The sequence below is a fragment of the Dromaius novaehollandiae genome, chromosome 5 (genome assembly GCF_036370855.1).
Source record: "Dromaius novaehollandiae isolate bDroNov1 chromosome 5, bDroNov1.hap1, whole genome shotgun sequence".
Classification (NCBI taxonomy): domain Eukaryota; kingdom Metazoa; phylum Chordata; class Aves; order Casuariiformes; family Dromaiidae; genus Dromaius; species Dromaius novaehollandiae.
The window spans coordinates 70,160,662-70,176,687 of record NC_088102.1 but is presented as its reverse complement, the minus strand read 5'-3'; the positions used below and the strand labels follow the sequence as shown (position 1 = coordinate 70,176,687).

Below are 16,026 nucleotides of genomic sequence, written 5' to 3'. Positions count from 1 at the left end.
CCCCCGTGCCGTGGCGCAGGTGCCGGCCAGACCACGTTTTAAACGGAGACGGATCCATTTTTTAGTTACGTTTCCTAACAGAGAGGGTTTTCCAGTTGCTCACGCGTTGCTGCCTGCAGCCATCTCTGTTACTGTGGCACAGAGAAATGTCACGGTGACAGCTGCTCGCCCTAGGTGTTTTAACATCCGTCTTTATTGCCATTCCTCAGCCTCCCCGTGTACATCTCTTACCTCATCAATAAAAACAACCAGGATAAAGCAAGTCGCTCGCCTCCCTCCGTCGCAGCTCTGGGGCTTAGGGAGGCCCAGCGACGAGCTATTCAGCGGTTTTACAGCACGCTGCCTCCGAGCTGTCTGCTGTCCGAAAGCAGAGCGCCCTTCTCCCACCTGGCCCGGCAGGGTCCCGTGCCCTGAACGGCATCTTTGGTTTATCTACTCTGACCTGTGATTTCAAGTCAAAAAAAATAATTTAGCTTAGCTGTCAGAGAGAAAGAGTGAGATGCTTCATTTTTCTTTATCTTTCTTTTTGCTCTTCCTCTGGCTGGTGAGTTCGCTGAGCTTTTTGTCCAGGCGCCTCTGGAGATGGGCTCGCTTGGCCGGGTCCAGGGCCTTGTCTTTGGTGCCGCTGCCGGGGTAGAGCACCCCTTCCCTGCTGATCCGCTGCCGCGCGTGGCCCTTGGCCTTCTCCCCGCACCCGTGAACCTGCGGAGAGAGCGGGGACGCGTGTTGGGCACTCCCGACCACCCGCCTGCTCTGCGCCCCGTAAAAATGTCTCCCCTTTATTTATAGTTCCTCTAAGGGGAAACAAAATACGAAGGGATTTTCTTTCCTTGCAGAGTATGTGTTGCGTACAAATCATCCCTTTCGGGCCGTTTAAGTGTCTTCTTCCCCAAAGTTTAAACATTTGGGGGATACATGCACCAGTTGTGTTAACAGCTGGATCTCCTATGATGAAGGATGAGAGCTGGAAACGAATCCGCGCTCCCATTTCCCACCAGGCTCTGTTAATACAGTAGCAGCAGCTACGGGACTCTCCAGAGCAGCTTTAAAAAACACATGGGCAATGCAATAAGGGCCAAAGTGCAAATTAAAAATCGTTGGGGCTGAACAGTGCAAGGGGGGGTGGTCAGCAGCTGGGTGCTGCTCATGGGGTGCATCAGCGCTCGCCGCACGCGGCTCTCCGGCAGCCGGAGGCTCCGGCCCCTCCGAAGGGGCTCTGTGTGCGCGTTACCCACCCGCGGAGGTCGAGGTGGGTAGGAGCTCGTGGGCTGTTTCCCATCAAGGCCTGATGCCACCTGGGAAAAGGGCTGAGATTGAAAAAGGCAAGAAAAAAACTCGCCGAAGCGGATTTCCCGCGGGAATCCTCCGTGCAAGGCGCCGGGGAGAGGCGATTCCGCAGGAAATAAATTTACATCCCACCTGGATCGTGGATGACCTTAAACACAGCTACTCTTCGCCATGGAAACAGATAGCACTTGACAAGGGGAAAATCTCCGCTGAGGATTTACAGGCTGGCTCGCTAAATGGTGCAGCCTCCGCAGCAGACCAGGCAGGGAGGAAGCCTCGCACCAGTTCGAGCTTAATTTCTTTTCCCTCCTAGCTGTGGAGATGACCGGGCTGCCTAGCAGCGAGGAGGGAGAAGCTGGCGCAACGGCCCAGCCCGACGCCGTCCCCGCAGAGGTGGGGGACGTTACAGGGCTGTTGACGCTGCTCGAGAGCCCTCCCCGGTGAGAAAGCGGAGCATGGGGGGCTGAGGGCCCGCTGGCACCCATGGGTGCGGAGGGGAGCCAAGGCCGCACAGCAAGACACTTGAGGCAATGCCTAATTGCTAACGGGGTCCGTGGCGCTCGGCTCCCTGCAGGAATCAGCGGGGAGCTGGGAAGCATCCGGGTCCGGCCTCCCCCGAGTCATTTCTAGCTGCGGCGCCAACAAAACCCCCGACAGAGCCAGCTCTGCTTTAGGCTCCTCGTAAAGAAATCCTGCCTGGGGCAGCCGGACGGGGAACATTCCCCCGTTAAAACCGAGCTGCCTGCCCCGCGAGGACCCGCGCGCAGGCCTACCTCCGGGACGTGGTGGCTGAGGCAGTAGCGCCTGTTGCAGTGGAGGCAAAGCTGGCCCAGGGTCGCGACGCTGGCTTTGCAGCGGGGGAAGCCGCAGGTGTTGTCAGCTTTAACGGCAGCGGAAATCAGAGCGTCGATATCTTCCTCTGCTGCGCCGGCTGCTCCGGTTTGCTTTCCTGGGGGAGAGCAGGGCAAGGGAGCCAGACATTTCCCTCTTGGCTTCGAGGGAAGCGGAGACAAACCCAAACAACCCTGCGTCAAAGCCCAGACTAGCGAGAAGAGGAACAGCTCTAGGGATCTGCCGTTTGCAGCGACAGGGATGTCAGCTGCCGAACTGGTCGGCGAGAACAGACCCTCCTGGCTCTGCTGTCACCTACCCCCATGTTTAGGAGGCACCCAGGTCCTTGGAGGTGGGTCGGGTACCACCTGCAGTTGGTCTTCCTAGAGCTGGGAGCCTCCGATCTACCTCCCACCACTTGCACCCTGGGAGATGCTCCCAAACGTTGGTCTTCAGGCTAAAGAAACGTGCTTCCAGGCATCCGAACCCTCTCTCCCCCTGGACACCGGGGCCAGCGGAGGCATGCTCCCGCCCGCTCTCACGTCTGGCCCATCTCTGGACCGACAACCACCAGGGACCCTTCCAAGAGCCGCATCCCATGCGTCACACGCACAAGTCCCCGCGCCTGGAGGCAACAGCGTGAGGATCAAGCGCAACATCCGTTCAAGCAAGGACACTAATCGCACCGGTTAAAAAGGGCAGGACCTACCCTTGCCTTCGCTTTTGTCCTTCTTCCCGCCGCCGCGCTGCAGGCCGGCACCCAGCTCCTGCGCCCGCCTTGCCTCCTGCTCCCGCCTGGCCTTCTCCCTCCGCACTCTCTCCAGGTGCAGAGACTTGAGGTCCACTTTCCCCGAGGCCTCGCGGCTCCCGTCCTCCTCCGCAGGGCCGGGAGCCTCCCCGCCGGCGTCGTGCGGCCGAGGAGGGGGGAGCTGCTCGCCGGGGGCCGCGGCGGCGGGCTCCCTCCTGCGAACGCTGACGTAGCGCTCCCTGCCTTGGCCGGTGCTCGCGTGCTGCAGCCCGTGCTCCTCCGCCATCACGTGCACCAGCAGCCGCTCGCGCGCGTTGAGGGACGGAGGGAAAGCCAGCTGCGGCTCGCCGCTCTCCAGGAACGCCACCAGCGTGGCCTTGAGTCTCTCTGCGGCGTCTTTCGGCCCCGGGGTCTCTACCCCAGGGCCGCTCGGGGAGAAACGCGCCTCTGGCTTTGGGGAAGCTGCTTTGGGGGCCGCCGGGTTGCGTTTCCGCGCCGGAGGCGGCTGCGGTTTGGGCGCGGAGGCGGCGGGGACCTTGGCGTCCTCCCGGCGCTCACCGTGGCCCTCGTGAGAGTAGTTGTCCGGCACGAGGTCGTCGAGGTACTCGAAAGCCGTGCGCACCTCCCCGTGCTGGCCGAAGTGATCCACGAGGCGCTTCAGGAAGGCTTGGTTGCCGACGGTGCGGGAGTCGCAGATAACAGCCACGTGGCGCCGGGCACGGGTCACCGCCACGTTTATCCGCCGGTCCTCGGCGAGAAAGCCCACTTCGCCTGTAAGAAGCAAACCAAGAGGATGCTCAGGCTTACCGGGCACGGCGCGGGGGGCTTTCGCCAACGGAGAGGCTCAAGTATCTGCTCTGGACCAACGCTGGGTGCAGGGCTGACTCCAGGTCTTGATTTGGCCCAGATGATGGAGCAGTCGCTTGGCCTAAGTCAGCATCTCCTGGGCTCTGGTCCTCGTCCCTGACTCGTGCCATGGCCTTGGTCTTTCTGCCTTCATTTCACCACCTGCGAACCAGAGCTACGAATCCCCATTTGGCTCCCGGGGTCGGGGAAAGGACGGAGAGGAGAAATATTTTACGGATGCTCCTGACTGGATGGCCCACAACATGAAATCAGCTCGGGACCTAGGAGCAAACGAATATGAAGCCATGGGGAAGCTCACCTGGCAAGAGAAGAGGAAGCGCAGGTGGAAAAACAGACCCTGCTCCATGCACTCTTCCCCCCCACCTGCCCCCAAACTTTCCACACACAGAGGGTTAAAAATAGCAGACATGTAGGGAACTCGGCAAAGTTTGTCTCTGCTGCCCGGCTATTTTCTCAAAGAAAAGCAGTAAGAGCTAGCAAATGCGAGGATGACTCAGTGAGGATCAGCGAGCAAGAAGGGGAGTGTGGGCGGCCTGTGAGCTTCCAGCTCCTGCGGAGAAAGAGGCCAAGAGGGAAGAAATTAATGTCTCGGCTGACACGGTGACCTGCCTGGGTCTGCTTACGCCTGGCCTTGTTGGGGCTGAGCAACCGAGTTTGCGCTGTCTGCAAGGAGCAAAGCGTGGGTGACCCCCACCCCAACAGCTTAGGGAATGATTTTTAATTTCGCTGATGTGATTTATCCTGACTGCAGGAGCAAGTCTGGCCCCTCTGATCCGGTCGGGGGGTTTCCTGCAGAGGGGCAGGCCCCACCAGTCGAGGTGCATGGCCCCCTCTAAGCTGAGAAACGTGATTGCAAAAATGTGTGGGTTTCTCCAAAGGGTTTAAGAGGGTGCTAACAAGAGCCATTGGGCTTCAGGTGGGCTACAGCTGTGCCCAGGCACCATGGGAAGCTGCCTTGTGCCCTCAGCAAGGTGAGCAATCCCTGTGTTGGATCTGAGCATCATCTGCTAGCCGTCTGTGGGAACGGGGCTGGGGGACATGTGCCATCGTGGAGGCCAGCAGCTCCCACTGAGCCACCCAGCAAAGGTGAGGTGAGTCACTCCTGAAAAATGACTATTCTTAGCCCTGTCCCCACCTCCAGCCTCCCCCCAGTGCTGCTTTTCTTCCTTCAGGCTTTCTTTAAAAAAGAAATACCCACTCCTTCCACGCATCCTTTCCCTGTTTGTCATCCTAGACATCAGGACTCCCCCTGCCACGCACGCACATACGGTGTCTCATCTTTAAAAGCGTTAGCAGTGAAGATGGTGCTGCAAGGGATGTGTCTCGTTGTGGGTTTAGAAAAGGCAGCGAGCCACGCACAGGAGCGAGGTGGTTCACGGCGCGATCCCACCGGCTCCCCACGTGCCCTTCCGCTTGAGCCGGCTGACGCGAAACCCTTCGCTACGGGCCGAGGGCTCCACCAAAGGAGCCTTAAGGCTTGAGGGCAGGAGCTTTTTTCCAGCTACTAACTTTCACTGCAGCCACCGATAGGAAAGAACTTGATTTTCCGCTCCAGATTTTGCTCCCAAAAGCAGTGTTTTCTATGCATGGCTCGTAATGCCGGCTGCTGCTCTCTTTGGGGAAGTGGCCCAGAACAGGCTCCAAACCCAAGGAATAAGCCCCAAATTTTCACCTTTTGTGGGAAGTGCTTGGTACTCTAGTAAATGTGGTGCTAGCCTGACGTTTGCCAGATTTAGGACCCCAATTAAATAACTTTTGAGGCCTCAACAGCCAGGAAGCCTTCAAATTAAGCAGTGCTAGCTTCCTTTTTATGTGCTTCCTAGTATGGGAGCCTTTCTCTGCAATCATGACAGCAAATGTATTAGTTTAAAAAAAAAAAAAAAAACACTGAAAAGGAAGGTTTTTTCTGGTAAAGTCTTTCAGAGCAAAGTGCCACAGACCATAAGAGCTGCAGTTAAACCACAGCATTTAGCAACATGACGAGTGACCTTTTAACAATTGCACAGCTCCTCTTTCTTTTCTGTTTTCTGCAAAGTAACTGTTGAAGCAGTGACTTCTTACCCTTCCTGTTGGATCTCACGAACGACAGGACCACTGCCTCCTTCTCTCTTCCCTGGAAGCCATCAACTGATTTAATTTCCAGCTCTGGGTACCTGTGGCAAAGGTGCTCTCTTAGCATGTCCACCTGGAAAACAAGCACATGATAGACAGCCTTAAAGAAAAGTGCAAAGTGAAAAGGATTAAAATGGCAAATCGTGCTATTCTGGAAAAGCCCCTTCCTCCCAAACCGACATCTGCCAAAGGACAAGCGTTGACCCCTGAGGCGGGGAATGGAAAATAGCTGCCTCCTGATGCCATCTCCGATACCACATCCCTCCGTGGCCCCAAATGGCTTAACGTTTGAGAAGTTGGCCACAAACTGGTCAAAAAGTTTGGCTCTGCTGACTTGCACCAGGAAGAGCCTGGAGACCCTGTGGAGATGGTCTGGTCTCACCCCTGGAGATGCCAAGGTTTGAGTCATCCTGGAGTGTTTGCTCTGCGCGTGCAGGGAAGGAGAGGGGTGCCTGGACGGGGATTGTCTCACCTGGAGGTTGTAGGGAGCTACAACGGCAATGTCTCGGGCCTTCACGCCGGCTTCCACCAAAGCCTGGATGTGCAACCCGGCCAGCTGCACCTCGCCTAGGGCACAAAGCAGACAGCAGCAGGAAAGCGGTGGGGACAGGCTGGTGGCCAGAGGCCCGAGGTGACCACTTGCACAAGGCGAGTTGCTGCCTGCCCCCCCGAAACAGCCTCTCTGGAGATCGGCTGCTTCTTGTCAAGCCAGGGGACAGGGAAGGGCAGAGGATGCCCCGGGTTATTCCCCGTGGCGTAAGGGAGCTAGCGGCACACCCAAGTGCTGGATCCCTTCAGCAAGGAAAGGCTAAGGTGACTCCTGCCACCAGATGTGAAGAAGCCAGAGGAAACAGAGAAGAGCTAGTGGCATCCTTGAACAGAAAGTCACAACCACCGACCCCACTGGGGCAGCAAGGATGAGGAGGCAGCATCATTTTCAGTTCAAGTTCTGCTCGTGCTTTATCAGAATGGCTATGGAGCCTCACGTTGAACTCGGTCTCCATAATTACACCTATTTTTTGAAATCAGAAAAACAGTAGGAAACTCAGTGTCTTGAAGAAGGGTGAGAAGATTTGTGGAGAAAAGCCATATAAGGCTTTATAAAAGGAGTGGAGGGCCAGTTCACACAGGAAGCAATTCTGAGCCACATCTACAGCCCCTCTAAAATGGGCTCGTGCTGCGTCTGTCCCCCTGCAAGGGACATTATCTGTCCTGGCAACCAGTGTAACACGTCTGTTGCAGGGATCCTCCATCCTGGCCTGGTCCACAGCTCATGGGAAGCACAGAAAGTCTCTGGGGGGGACGGAGGTGGCTGATGTGGCCACCTGCATGCTGTCATTGCTGCCCTGGGGGCTGCTCGGCTCCAGCTCAGAGTCCTTTGAGCTATGGAGGCTGCAGGATTTCTGGAGGAAACCATTTCTTGAATGAGCCAAGCTGCCCAGGGAGCCCACCTCCCCTCTGCTACCTGCTCGAGGGTGGGGGGATTATTTCAGCTGCCACTCAGCTGGCGCCGCGGCCAGCCCGCAAGAGGCCGAGGAGCTGGGACCATCGATTCCTGCCAACAAAACCGCCTAAATGACGGTACCTGGATTCCCCTTGGACTGCTCGTCTTCCTCTTCCAGCTCAAACAGGCCGCAGCCGGCGGTGTCTATCAGCAGTAAGGGAATTGTGGTCTCCTCCGTAGGCCTGACGCCTGGCAGGTCCCTGCGCGAGGGAATTGGGAAAAGGGGCAGTTAACAACACTGAAATAAGAGCAAAGGGCTGATCGGGCATTTCCAGCCCAAAGCAAGGGTACGGTACGTGGGCGTTTGCGTCCTGCTTAAATGGCCTCAAACAGGAAAGAGATGCAAAGCCAGGGAGATGTGGCAGCTGCTTTCTGTTCTTAAGGTGCGGAGGAGGAGAGAGCGCCTGAAGTATTAGCAGAGATTTGACAGCAGTGCTACTGGGCAAGAGAAGAAAGCACAGCACAGGGAACCACAGAGGAACTGGGTTTTCACACCATTTCTACACCTGAAGCGGCTGTATTATAAATTAATAATCCATGTTTTAATACCCAAGGAAGCGTCTTGCTCAAATCACAGCCCAGGAAGTGACAACCAAGGAAGTAAAGGCGCAACAACCCTGGCCCCTGTGGCTTTCATGGGATTTGGAGGAACCGTGAGATTCCAGCTCCGGATGCATCCCTGGCTGCAGCCTCTCATCTCCGGGACTCCTGGCACTGCAGGGCTGCTCCTCCGCATTTGTATGCCACCACCTGCGTTTGCTTCCAGCAAACGTTTCTCGCTCCATCAACAACAACAGACTCCTCCGTTGATTGAAACTCATTTTTCTCCTGTCTGAAGCTGCTCCTGCTGTAATGCACGGCTGGAAAGGTACGGGGACCAGCACAGCCACGCCAGGGAGCCTAAACCCCGGCAAAAGAGCCCAGGATGCAGCTTCCCCATCCTACAGCAAAGCTGGGCAGAGACAAGTCCTGAGCCCAGGGGAAGACTCTTCCCCTAACTATTGGGACCGGGCGGTGATTGAATTTGGATGGACACACGAGGTATCTCCCCATCTCCACAGACCGCAGGGACCAGCAGTCAACTTTCCCTTCCACAGATCTCTGGAGCAGGGCCACCTCCGCTTGTGCATTAGCATATTCCCTCCCCTGCAGAGAGTAAGTCGGGTTTCTCTCTTTGTATTACAAAATTTAATAGGTTTCCTGTTTCTTTAACACCTGCCCCACTTGCTGTCCTGTCACTGGCCACTTCTATACAGACCGGAGGCTTTGGAAAAAAAAAGCCAAGTTCTCCATGTAGATAATCCTGCTTCTCTGCCTGCTCGTGGTGGCCACAGAAAGCCCTCGCAGCATCTCTCGGCGCCAGGAACAAGCTCAACCACAGGAACATTGCTTTGGAGGAGTAATTATCTACATAAATTTTTCAGGGCAGAGAATTCATGCTCGTTTAAGGCAGAGAGATTGCAGCAGAACAGGCTGTTACCTTGAAGAAAAGCTCTCCAGCGCTTTGCTAACCCTTTGGGACGAGGCAGTTCTCCCAACTGCTGCAAATCGCTGCAGGCATGGATTTCTGTTCCAGGAGAGATTCTTGCTCTGTAATCACAAATCACGTTGTTGTTGCAGCCAGATGCTGGATCCAGGCTCCAAGTGCTACCCCAGGGCACCTGGGGACCTCGTGCTTCTGCTGGGATTCAGCCGGGTGATTTGCACATCACAACCGAGGGATATTCTGGCTGCTGAGTGTCTTCTGGGGCACATGCTGTTGGGGGTATTTTCCCCACGTTCCTCGCTCAGCGAGCCAAAAAAAAAAAAGTGTGAAGAGAAGGGACACCCGGCATGTTAATTAGATAAAAACTGACAGCAGAAACTGCTTGTGATTTTCAAACCACTTTCTCAGGGGAATGAGTCACAGATTTGGAATATGGCAAATGCTGCTTGCAGCTTCCTGAACTTAAGTCTGGAGATGCGTGGAGACTTCTCATGTGCTGGGCCACCTTCTTCAGGAAGAAGGGAGATTTGGGAAGAAGGACTTTGCCCCCTTGGAAATACTCCGCCCTTGAAAAGATGCTGCAGGACACCAAAGTTTCCCTTTTTGATAAAACACAAATCTATTTATCAGAGAAACCCAGTTAATTCTAGTTGGGCATTCCCTCAAGTTTGGCTGCCATTAATGCTAATTATTTCTGCTGGGGAAGGATGCCTAAAAGCAGATACCAGCACGTTGTCCGCTGTCGTGGTGACCTGCAGAGATCAGTGACGGAGCCCCAGGGATCTCCCCGTGCACGGTGGATGAAGAGGCCCTTTGGGAATGGGAAGCTGGCTCTAGCAAGTGATATGGTCTCCAAGTATACCCAGAATGATGGCATTTGATGCTGGAGGAATCACTAAGAGATCACAGACCAAGCATTCCTGACTGCCTCCAAGGCCAGCATAGAAGATGGTCAGGAATACCAAGCCCTTCAGAGCAGAACTGTAATATTTTTTTAGAGACCAGTATTTATGCTTTTTCGGGTAGAGACGAGACTTAAAACAACAACGCTGTTCAGAGAAAGGCTGCAGTGGGAGGTCAGCCTTGCTACTAGACACTGGGGATGCTGCCCAGGTTAGTGAAGGTCCCCAGGAATCAGGCCTTACAAGTTCAGCTGCACTGAAGACTCTCTACCACCATTTCTTAGCACAAGGTATTTTTATAAGTAAAACAACCAACGCCTGGACCTCCTCCCAGCCATATGTCTCAAAATTTGGACATCCTTCTTAAACTTTCACCTCTCTTCAAAAGCGGCACCAAGGTCCATGCAGTTTCAATGCTTGACTGTAACCTTACGGACCGGCTTTGCCGACGCTGGAGCTGCGGCAGGGATTACGGCTGGGATCGCTACAGGGCTCCCTGCTTACAAAGCACCTCTGAAGTCTACATCCAGTCAGCTCTTCCTCCAGAGCAAGATCTCTGAATGCATTCAGCAGAGATGGAAATCTTCCTCCTCGCACCGGGCCAGGCTTTGGGACTGTCCACGTTCCTTGGCCATCACCTGCCAGCCGTTGGGGAGAATACAAGAAAAAGCAGCAAACCCAGCGTTTGCGTGTTAAATGCTGTGGCTGCAATTGCAGCTGCCGGCCAAGCTCTGATGGCTTTTTAGGAAGAGCAAGTGGGCAACTCTCCGGCCTTCTCTAGGATCCTTCTGCTTAAGTCAGCTTTTCTTAGGAGAAAAGAGTGAAACCTATTTACCTCTTGCTCGGGAAGATTAAGCAAATCATTTAGTTTAAGCTGCTGCCAGGCACGAGATGGTCACAAGTATCATAAAATGATCTGCACCAGCAACTTAAATGTAAGATCATCCTCTGATAAAGCCCCTGCATTACCTGGTCTGCTGCAGAAGCACAGACACTGTACGTGGTCTTGCCCCTGAACCGAGGACTGCTGTATTCATGGGATATATCAGCAGGGCTGTGGACTAGCAGATTTGACTGCAGGTGCAGAAACCACTGTTTGCAGGATAAGGCCCTGAGCAGGCAGTTAAGCTGCACTGTGGGCTGGGAAGAAAGTGGGACACTCATTCCTCCACCAACTATAAAAATAAACCAGCTCATCAGAATAATAAAGTCATCTAACTTCAACTTTTCAATAGGCTTCCAATTTCAATGGTTTCAAACCATTTTGCCTGGGGGTCCTTCATCAGTTAGTATTTTTAAACTACAAAACTAAATGGGAAAATAAGCATGGCAAGGAACAAGAACGATCAAGAGGAGTGTTTTGTAGAGCGCCAATCCTGGAATTGGATCCATATGGCTAAACCACGGCTGAATGAGGCCCGTGCATCTCAGCTGGGCTCCTGCTGGCACAGTTGAACTCGCAGAAAGATATCTTGTCCGCTCATATCTACAGAACCCAGTACGCACACTCATAGAAATATATACATATGTACATATATAAACGAAGACAGAAGTCTGCATTGCTTCACTGATGCAAGCTGGGCTGAAGACCTGATAGTCCTGAAGCCGTGACACAGAGCAAACCGATAAAAGCAGAAATCCTGCTGGCTGCCGTGGGTGTAGATGAGTGTCTGAGCACGCTGCCAGTGGTGTCTCGTGTACAGATCTCTCCCTCTGTCTGGGCATAGGTTCCTATCTCATGGCATTATCCACAAATGAGATTATTTCAAAATGGGCACGATAAGCTGGCCTCTGCAGTCACTTTCATCCAAAACAAGAGCCACTATGAAATGAGAGAGTCTAGGGGAATATCAGTTTTTCAAACTCCTAAATACTTGCATTAAAAAAAGCCTTGCTAAAAATACAGAGGCATTATGCAGACAGGCGCTGCGATCGCTCGCGCTCCTCTGAGTCCAACAGAGAGAGCTAATGTTTTCCCATCCGCCTCCCCGAATGGTGCTTGCTGCAGCTTTAAAAAGCACCAATTACTGCCAGCGACGGCTGTGTCGGCAAACACCGGCCCGTCCCAGGATGCAGTGGAAATGAAACGCTGGTTGCTTCTTTTAAATTACCAAAGAAAGGCTAAACCACTGCAGACAAATGGATCTGATGCTGTCAGACCTGCCTTGGGTGCTCTCTTAGCAATAAGACTCTTCAAGTGAGAAGGGGGTGTAGCTTTCTAATGGCACAACTCTGATGTTGATTTCTGGGGCCAAAGATGGGCTGTGCAGTGGCCCGTGTAAGCACTTGCATTTATTTCATCATTTATCATACCAAAGGAGTAAACAGAAGACAACTGTGTTTAGTTTTTTGTTTCACAGGAAACAAGACAACAACCCAAAGCAATGATTCCTCAAGGAAATAAAGGATGAAACAGAAATGTTATCGCAGGAGGATCCTGCAGGGCCAGGAGGAATGGAAAGCTCCATCACGGGGATATGGACAAGCTCCACACGCACTCAGGAGAAAAAGACATCTCTGCGCAGGTAAACCGGTGAAAAGCAAGGCACTTACTTGAGCAAATGCTGGGCGACCGCCGGGTGGGCGGTGAGCCGGCCGCTGTACATCTCCGAGGAAGCCCACTGCATGATGGCCTGGTGCATGCGGTACTGCACCGTCAGCATCCGCGTGGCCTTCTCCCCGTACCTCTCCGTGAGACGCTCCATCAAGCTCAGTGAAAGGCCCTTGGCAGCAGCCCTGCAGGGGAAAAACAGGTCAGGAGCCGGGTCTAGATGTCTGCTCTTAAGTGATGAGCTGAGATACGAACTGAACCCTTTTCAGTGCTAAGGAATCAATAAGCATCTCCTCGCTGTGGGTACAGTGCTGCAACGGGAGTTGAACGTGATGTTGGAAGTGCTGGTGCTGCTAAGCAGCAACGCTACCGGGGCACCCGCGATGCCTATTCTGTAGGCTGCTGAGCTCCCTTGGGTGGCTCTGGCCCCCTTCCCTTCACCCCTGCTGGGGTGGTGTTGCCTGCTCGGCCTTTCCGCTCTGTTTTACTCAATCCCTTACTATCGGGTGCAAAGGGAGCAGGAGAAGGCTGCAGGGTCCCCAGCGTTATCACTCAGTGCAGGCTCCATGGCAGGGTGAAGACCCTCAGGGACGGATTTCTGCCTTGCAAGGAGATCGGAACAGCTTGAGTATGTCAGGATGGAGAAGCACCTGCTTCCCTCTCCCATGGGGAAATGCCTAGTGGTATCACCATATCGCATGGGATGCAAATGGTATCGGCCATCCCTAGTTTTAGTGACGCTGGGAGCCGGCGCTTCTCGCCCCCAGATCTCCTCAGCATGGCTGGAAGAAGATGTGATGGAGGCCCAAGAAGTCAACTCAGAGAAACAGCTCCTTCTGACCCCAGAAGCTCATTCCTGTAACGTCCTCGTGGTAAGGTCCCAAAACAGTCACATATAACAGGTCTAGATACCGAATCTGCCAGCATAACATTGCACTCCTGTTACTCCAACCTCACCAGCGGCATCTGAACGCATTATTATCGGAGCTCGGCCCCACCAACTTCTTAAAACACTTGGTGTCAACGCAGCCAGACCCTGCTAGCGTTTTATCAAGACACTTGATGCTGAAGCTTTCTCATTACTCCTCGGCCACTCACCCGAGACGAATGCACTAACGCGCTCCAGGGCTTATTGCTTTATTATCCCATTAAGAAAACCACCACTCCATCACTTATGGCAAAGGTCCTCTGCTTATTCCTGTGACGCAAATTAATAAAACGCCTAATGAAATAAGCCTTCCAGGAGCCTAATTGCCTTCCCCTTCCCATGCAGAAAGGGTCTGGTAGCGGTGTGACATCCTTCCGAGGAGGGAGGACAAGCCTCCCTGTGCTTTGATTGTACATTTTGAGCATTTCGGAGCATAAATTTTTTCATCCTGCGTATGCAGTGCCTGGTACGAGGCTGCGGCGAGCGGCTCTGGCTGCTCCCAGAGCGCCGTGAGCGAGTGTGACAATGATGAAACGATGCAGGCGAGCAGCTAGGGGAAGCGATTCCCTCGGAGGCGGAGGGGCACAGCGCGCATCCCATTACCGCCGCTGGGAAGCATCACATTAGCGCGCGGAAGCACAGCGAGCGTCTTGTCTGCCGCGCTGCCCGGGCCCGTCACGTTAACAACAGGGCACTGGGTAAATATAACAAGAGGCTGCAAATTCATTAAAACTGCAGAAGGGAAAATTGAGGGGAGATCTTTCTGCGGAGAGAGGTCGACTCCGATTAGCTGACCTTCTTGCTAAATGGCAGAATGCAGCACCCGTAAAAAAGGGTCATAAACTGGGAATGATCGCAGCTGCAGGACCTCAGAGACAGTGCCGCTTTTTCAAAGGCTTTTCCAACATACTGAGCACGAAACAACACACGCAGCCACACAAGCTGGGAGAAGGGCTGCTCAGAGTCGCAGTAATATTCTGCGTTACTGAACAGAGGTTTCCAGCTGTGCGGTGCTTTCGGCTGCTGACCGAGAGCCACGCTAAGATGGACCACCAGGCCTTTCCAGCTCCAGCAAACGCGTTTGCTCCGGCCACGGTATGGATTTACTTAAATGAGTGTTCATGCTCCCAGCTGAGGGTACAGAGAAAAGGGGACCAGGCGGAGTGTGGCCTGAGCAAGGGGAAGAGCAGAGCTGTGGGGCTGGGATCTGGCTCCACTTATCTGGATTTATATTTCTTCCTTCCAGGCTCGCAACCAACGGGGAGGCACTGGCAGCCTCGTCCCCCCGGCTCTGCTCGGTCCCACGGGGCTCTCGAAAAGGCAGGCTTGACCTCGAAGGCAAGGAGGGAAGGAAGCAGCTTTAATAGGGAGAGTTTGTCCATCGCATTAATCCCATCAGGCAAGTCAAACGAGGAGCGCGTGGTCCCCAAGCAGGCGCTGGGGCACAGCTTGGCTGAGCAATACAAAAATAAAATGCTGCCAAAGGCTCGAAGGCATTCAGCAAGGTAAACAGCCCTTACCAGCCGAAAGGTATCTCCCCTTTGCTTTCGTCCTTTGCTCCCCTCCCTTGGCTCACAAGTTCTTACAAACCCAGGATCAAATCTAAAACTGATTTTATACAGAACTGGCAGCAGAAACCTGGTGATTTTTTTTAACACCAAATGATAAACATGCTTGAAGTATTTCTTCCAAGAATATATCATAAAGCATGGGGGAGGCATTAAAACTCACAGCAAGCCTTGGAAAAAATAGCCTTCTATATACACTAACAGCAGAGTTTCCACTGCAGGGATCTACATGAGCACATATGCTGAATTAATAATGAGGATATTAAACCGCTTGCGATATTTCACCTGTTAATAAATTTCCTATTATTTTACAGCGCAATTACTTCCTACAACAGTCGATTCCTACGCCAACAAAATCCCAGAGCCAAAGCTTTGAAGTATCATTTGCTTTAGGGCAATGGAGTTGGGAGGGGAGGTTGGACAGACGCACGCTCCTAACGCTCAGGAATTTTCTCCTCTAAGGTAAAGCCAGGAAAGCTAAAACTACCCAAACAAGCCCCTGGCAGCTGGTCTCTGGCTCACGTACAAGAGGAGATGGCGCTTTGCCTGGATCCACCGTCCTGTGAGCACCAGCACCGTGAAAGGATGAGGCCCTTATACAGCTGCACTGTACGGGGACGGTGTCATCACCCAGCCTTTAGAGGAAACTCTGCAAATCCACAGTGATATCTGCAGCCAAGTGGAACCAAATATTTCAAGGGCTCTTGTGCCTGCTGTGGCGTGAAACATCACTTCTGGGCCAGGCATGACGAGCCAGCCAGCCACATAGGTGTCAAGAGTCATTACCAGGGGAACAAGTGGGAAATTTCCCATTGAGCAATGGAGCTGTACCTTCAGCTGGGTTAAATCTTTTTTTTTAATTATTTGCTGGAGAGCTGCTCTCCTCCCTCAGGCACAGAAGGAGATGCTGGCTTGACTCACGTTTCCACTGTACATCACCGAACGTGGACAGCTGAGTCAAGAGAAGGGACGTCAGCCTACTTCAAGAGCCCTTACTGTCAAAAACACGCTGAGGCTGTGGTGGGCTTGCGAAGTATTAGCTATCCTCTGCTTTGTGCCCTGGGCTTTGGTATGCTGGTATAGGCTTAAGAGGCTTCAGAAATGGGGGAGAAGCACTAAGTGAGGCTGTGCAAGATGCCCCCTTTCTCCGGATATTGCCTCTATAAAGCCTTGCAAATATGAACGTCTATCAACAACCTCCTATCAAATATGAGGGAAGAAGGCAGCTTGCTGTTTCTGTCC

General features: G+C 53.5%; 1 protein-coding gene across 3 annotated transcripts in view; it reads right to left on the bottom strand.

Moving 5' to 3' along the window:
- Positions 1-173: 173 nt before the first annotated feature.
- Positions 174-16,026, bottom strand: part of IGHMBP2 (immunoglobulin mu DNA binding protein 2) — a 42,506-nt gene continuing 26,653 nt past the window's right edge. For all 3 annotated transcript variants that reach the window (XM_064513247.1, XM_026114199.2, XM_026114197.2), the window contains 7 exons: positions 12,291-12,473; positions 7,431-7,549; positions 6,318-6,412; positions 5,795-5,918; positions 2,828-3,637; positions 2,061-2,236; positions 174-702 (listed from right to left, as the gene is read on the bottom strand). In XM_064513247.1, coding sequence (XP_064369317.1) covers positions 505-702; positions 2,061-2,236; positions 2,828-3,637; positions 5,795-5,918; positions 6,318-6,412; positions 7,431-7,549; positions 12,291-12,473 — 1,705 coding nt within the window. In that variant the 3' untranslated portion in view covers positions 174-504. The remainder of the gene's footprint in view (positions 703-2,060; positions 2,237-2,827; positions 3,638-5,794; positions 5,919-6,317; positions 6,413-7,430; positions 7,550-12,290; positions 12,474-16,026) is intronic.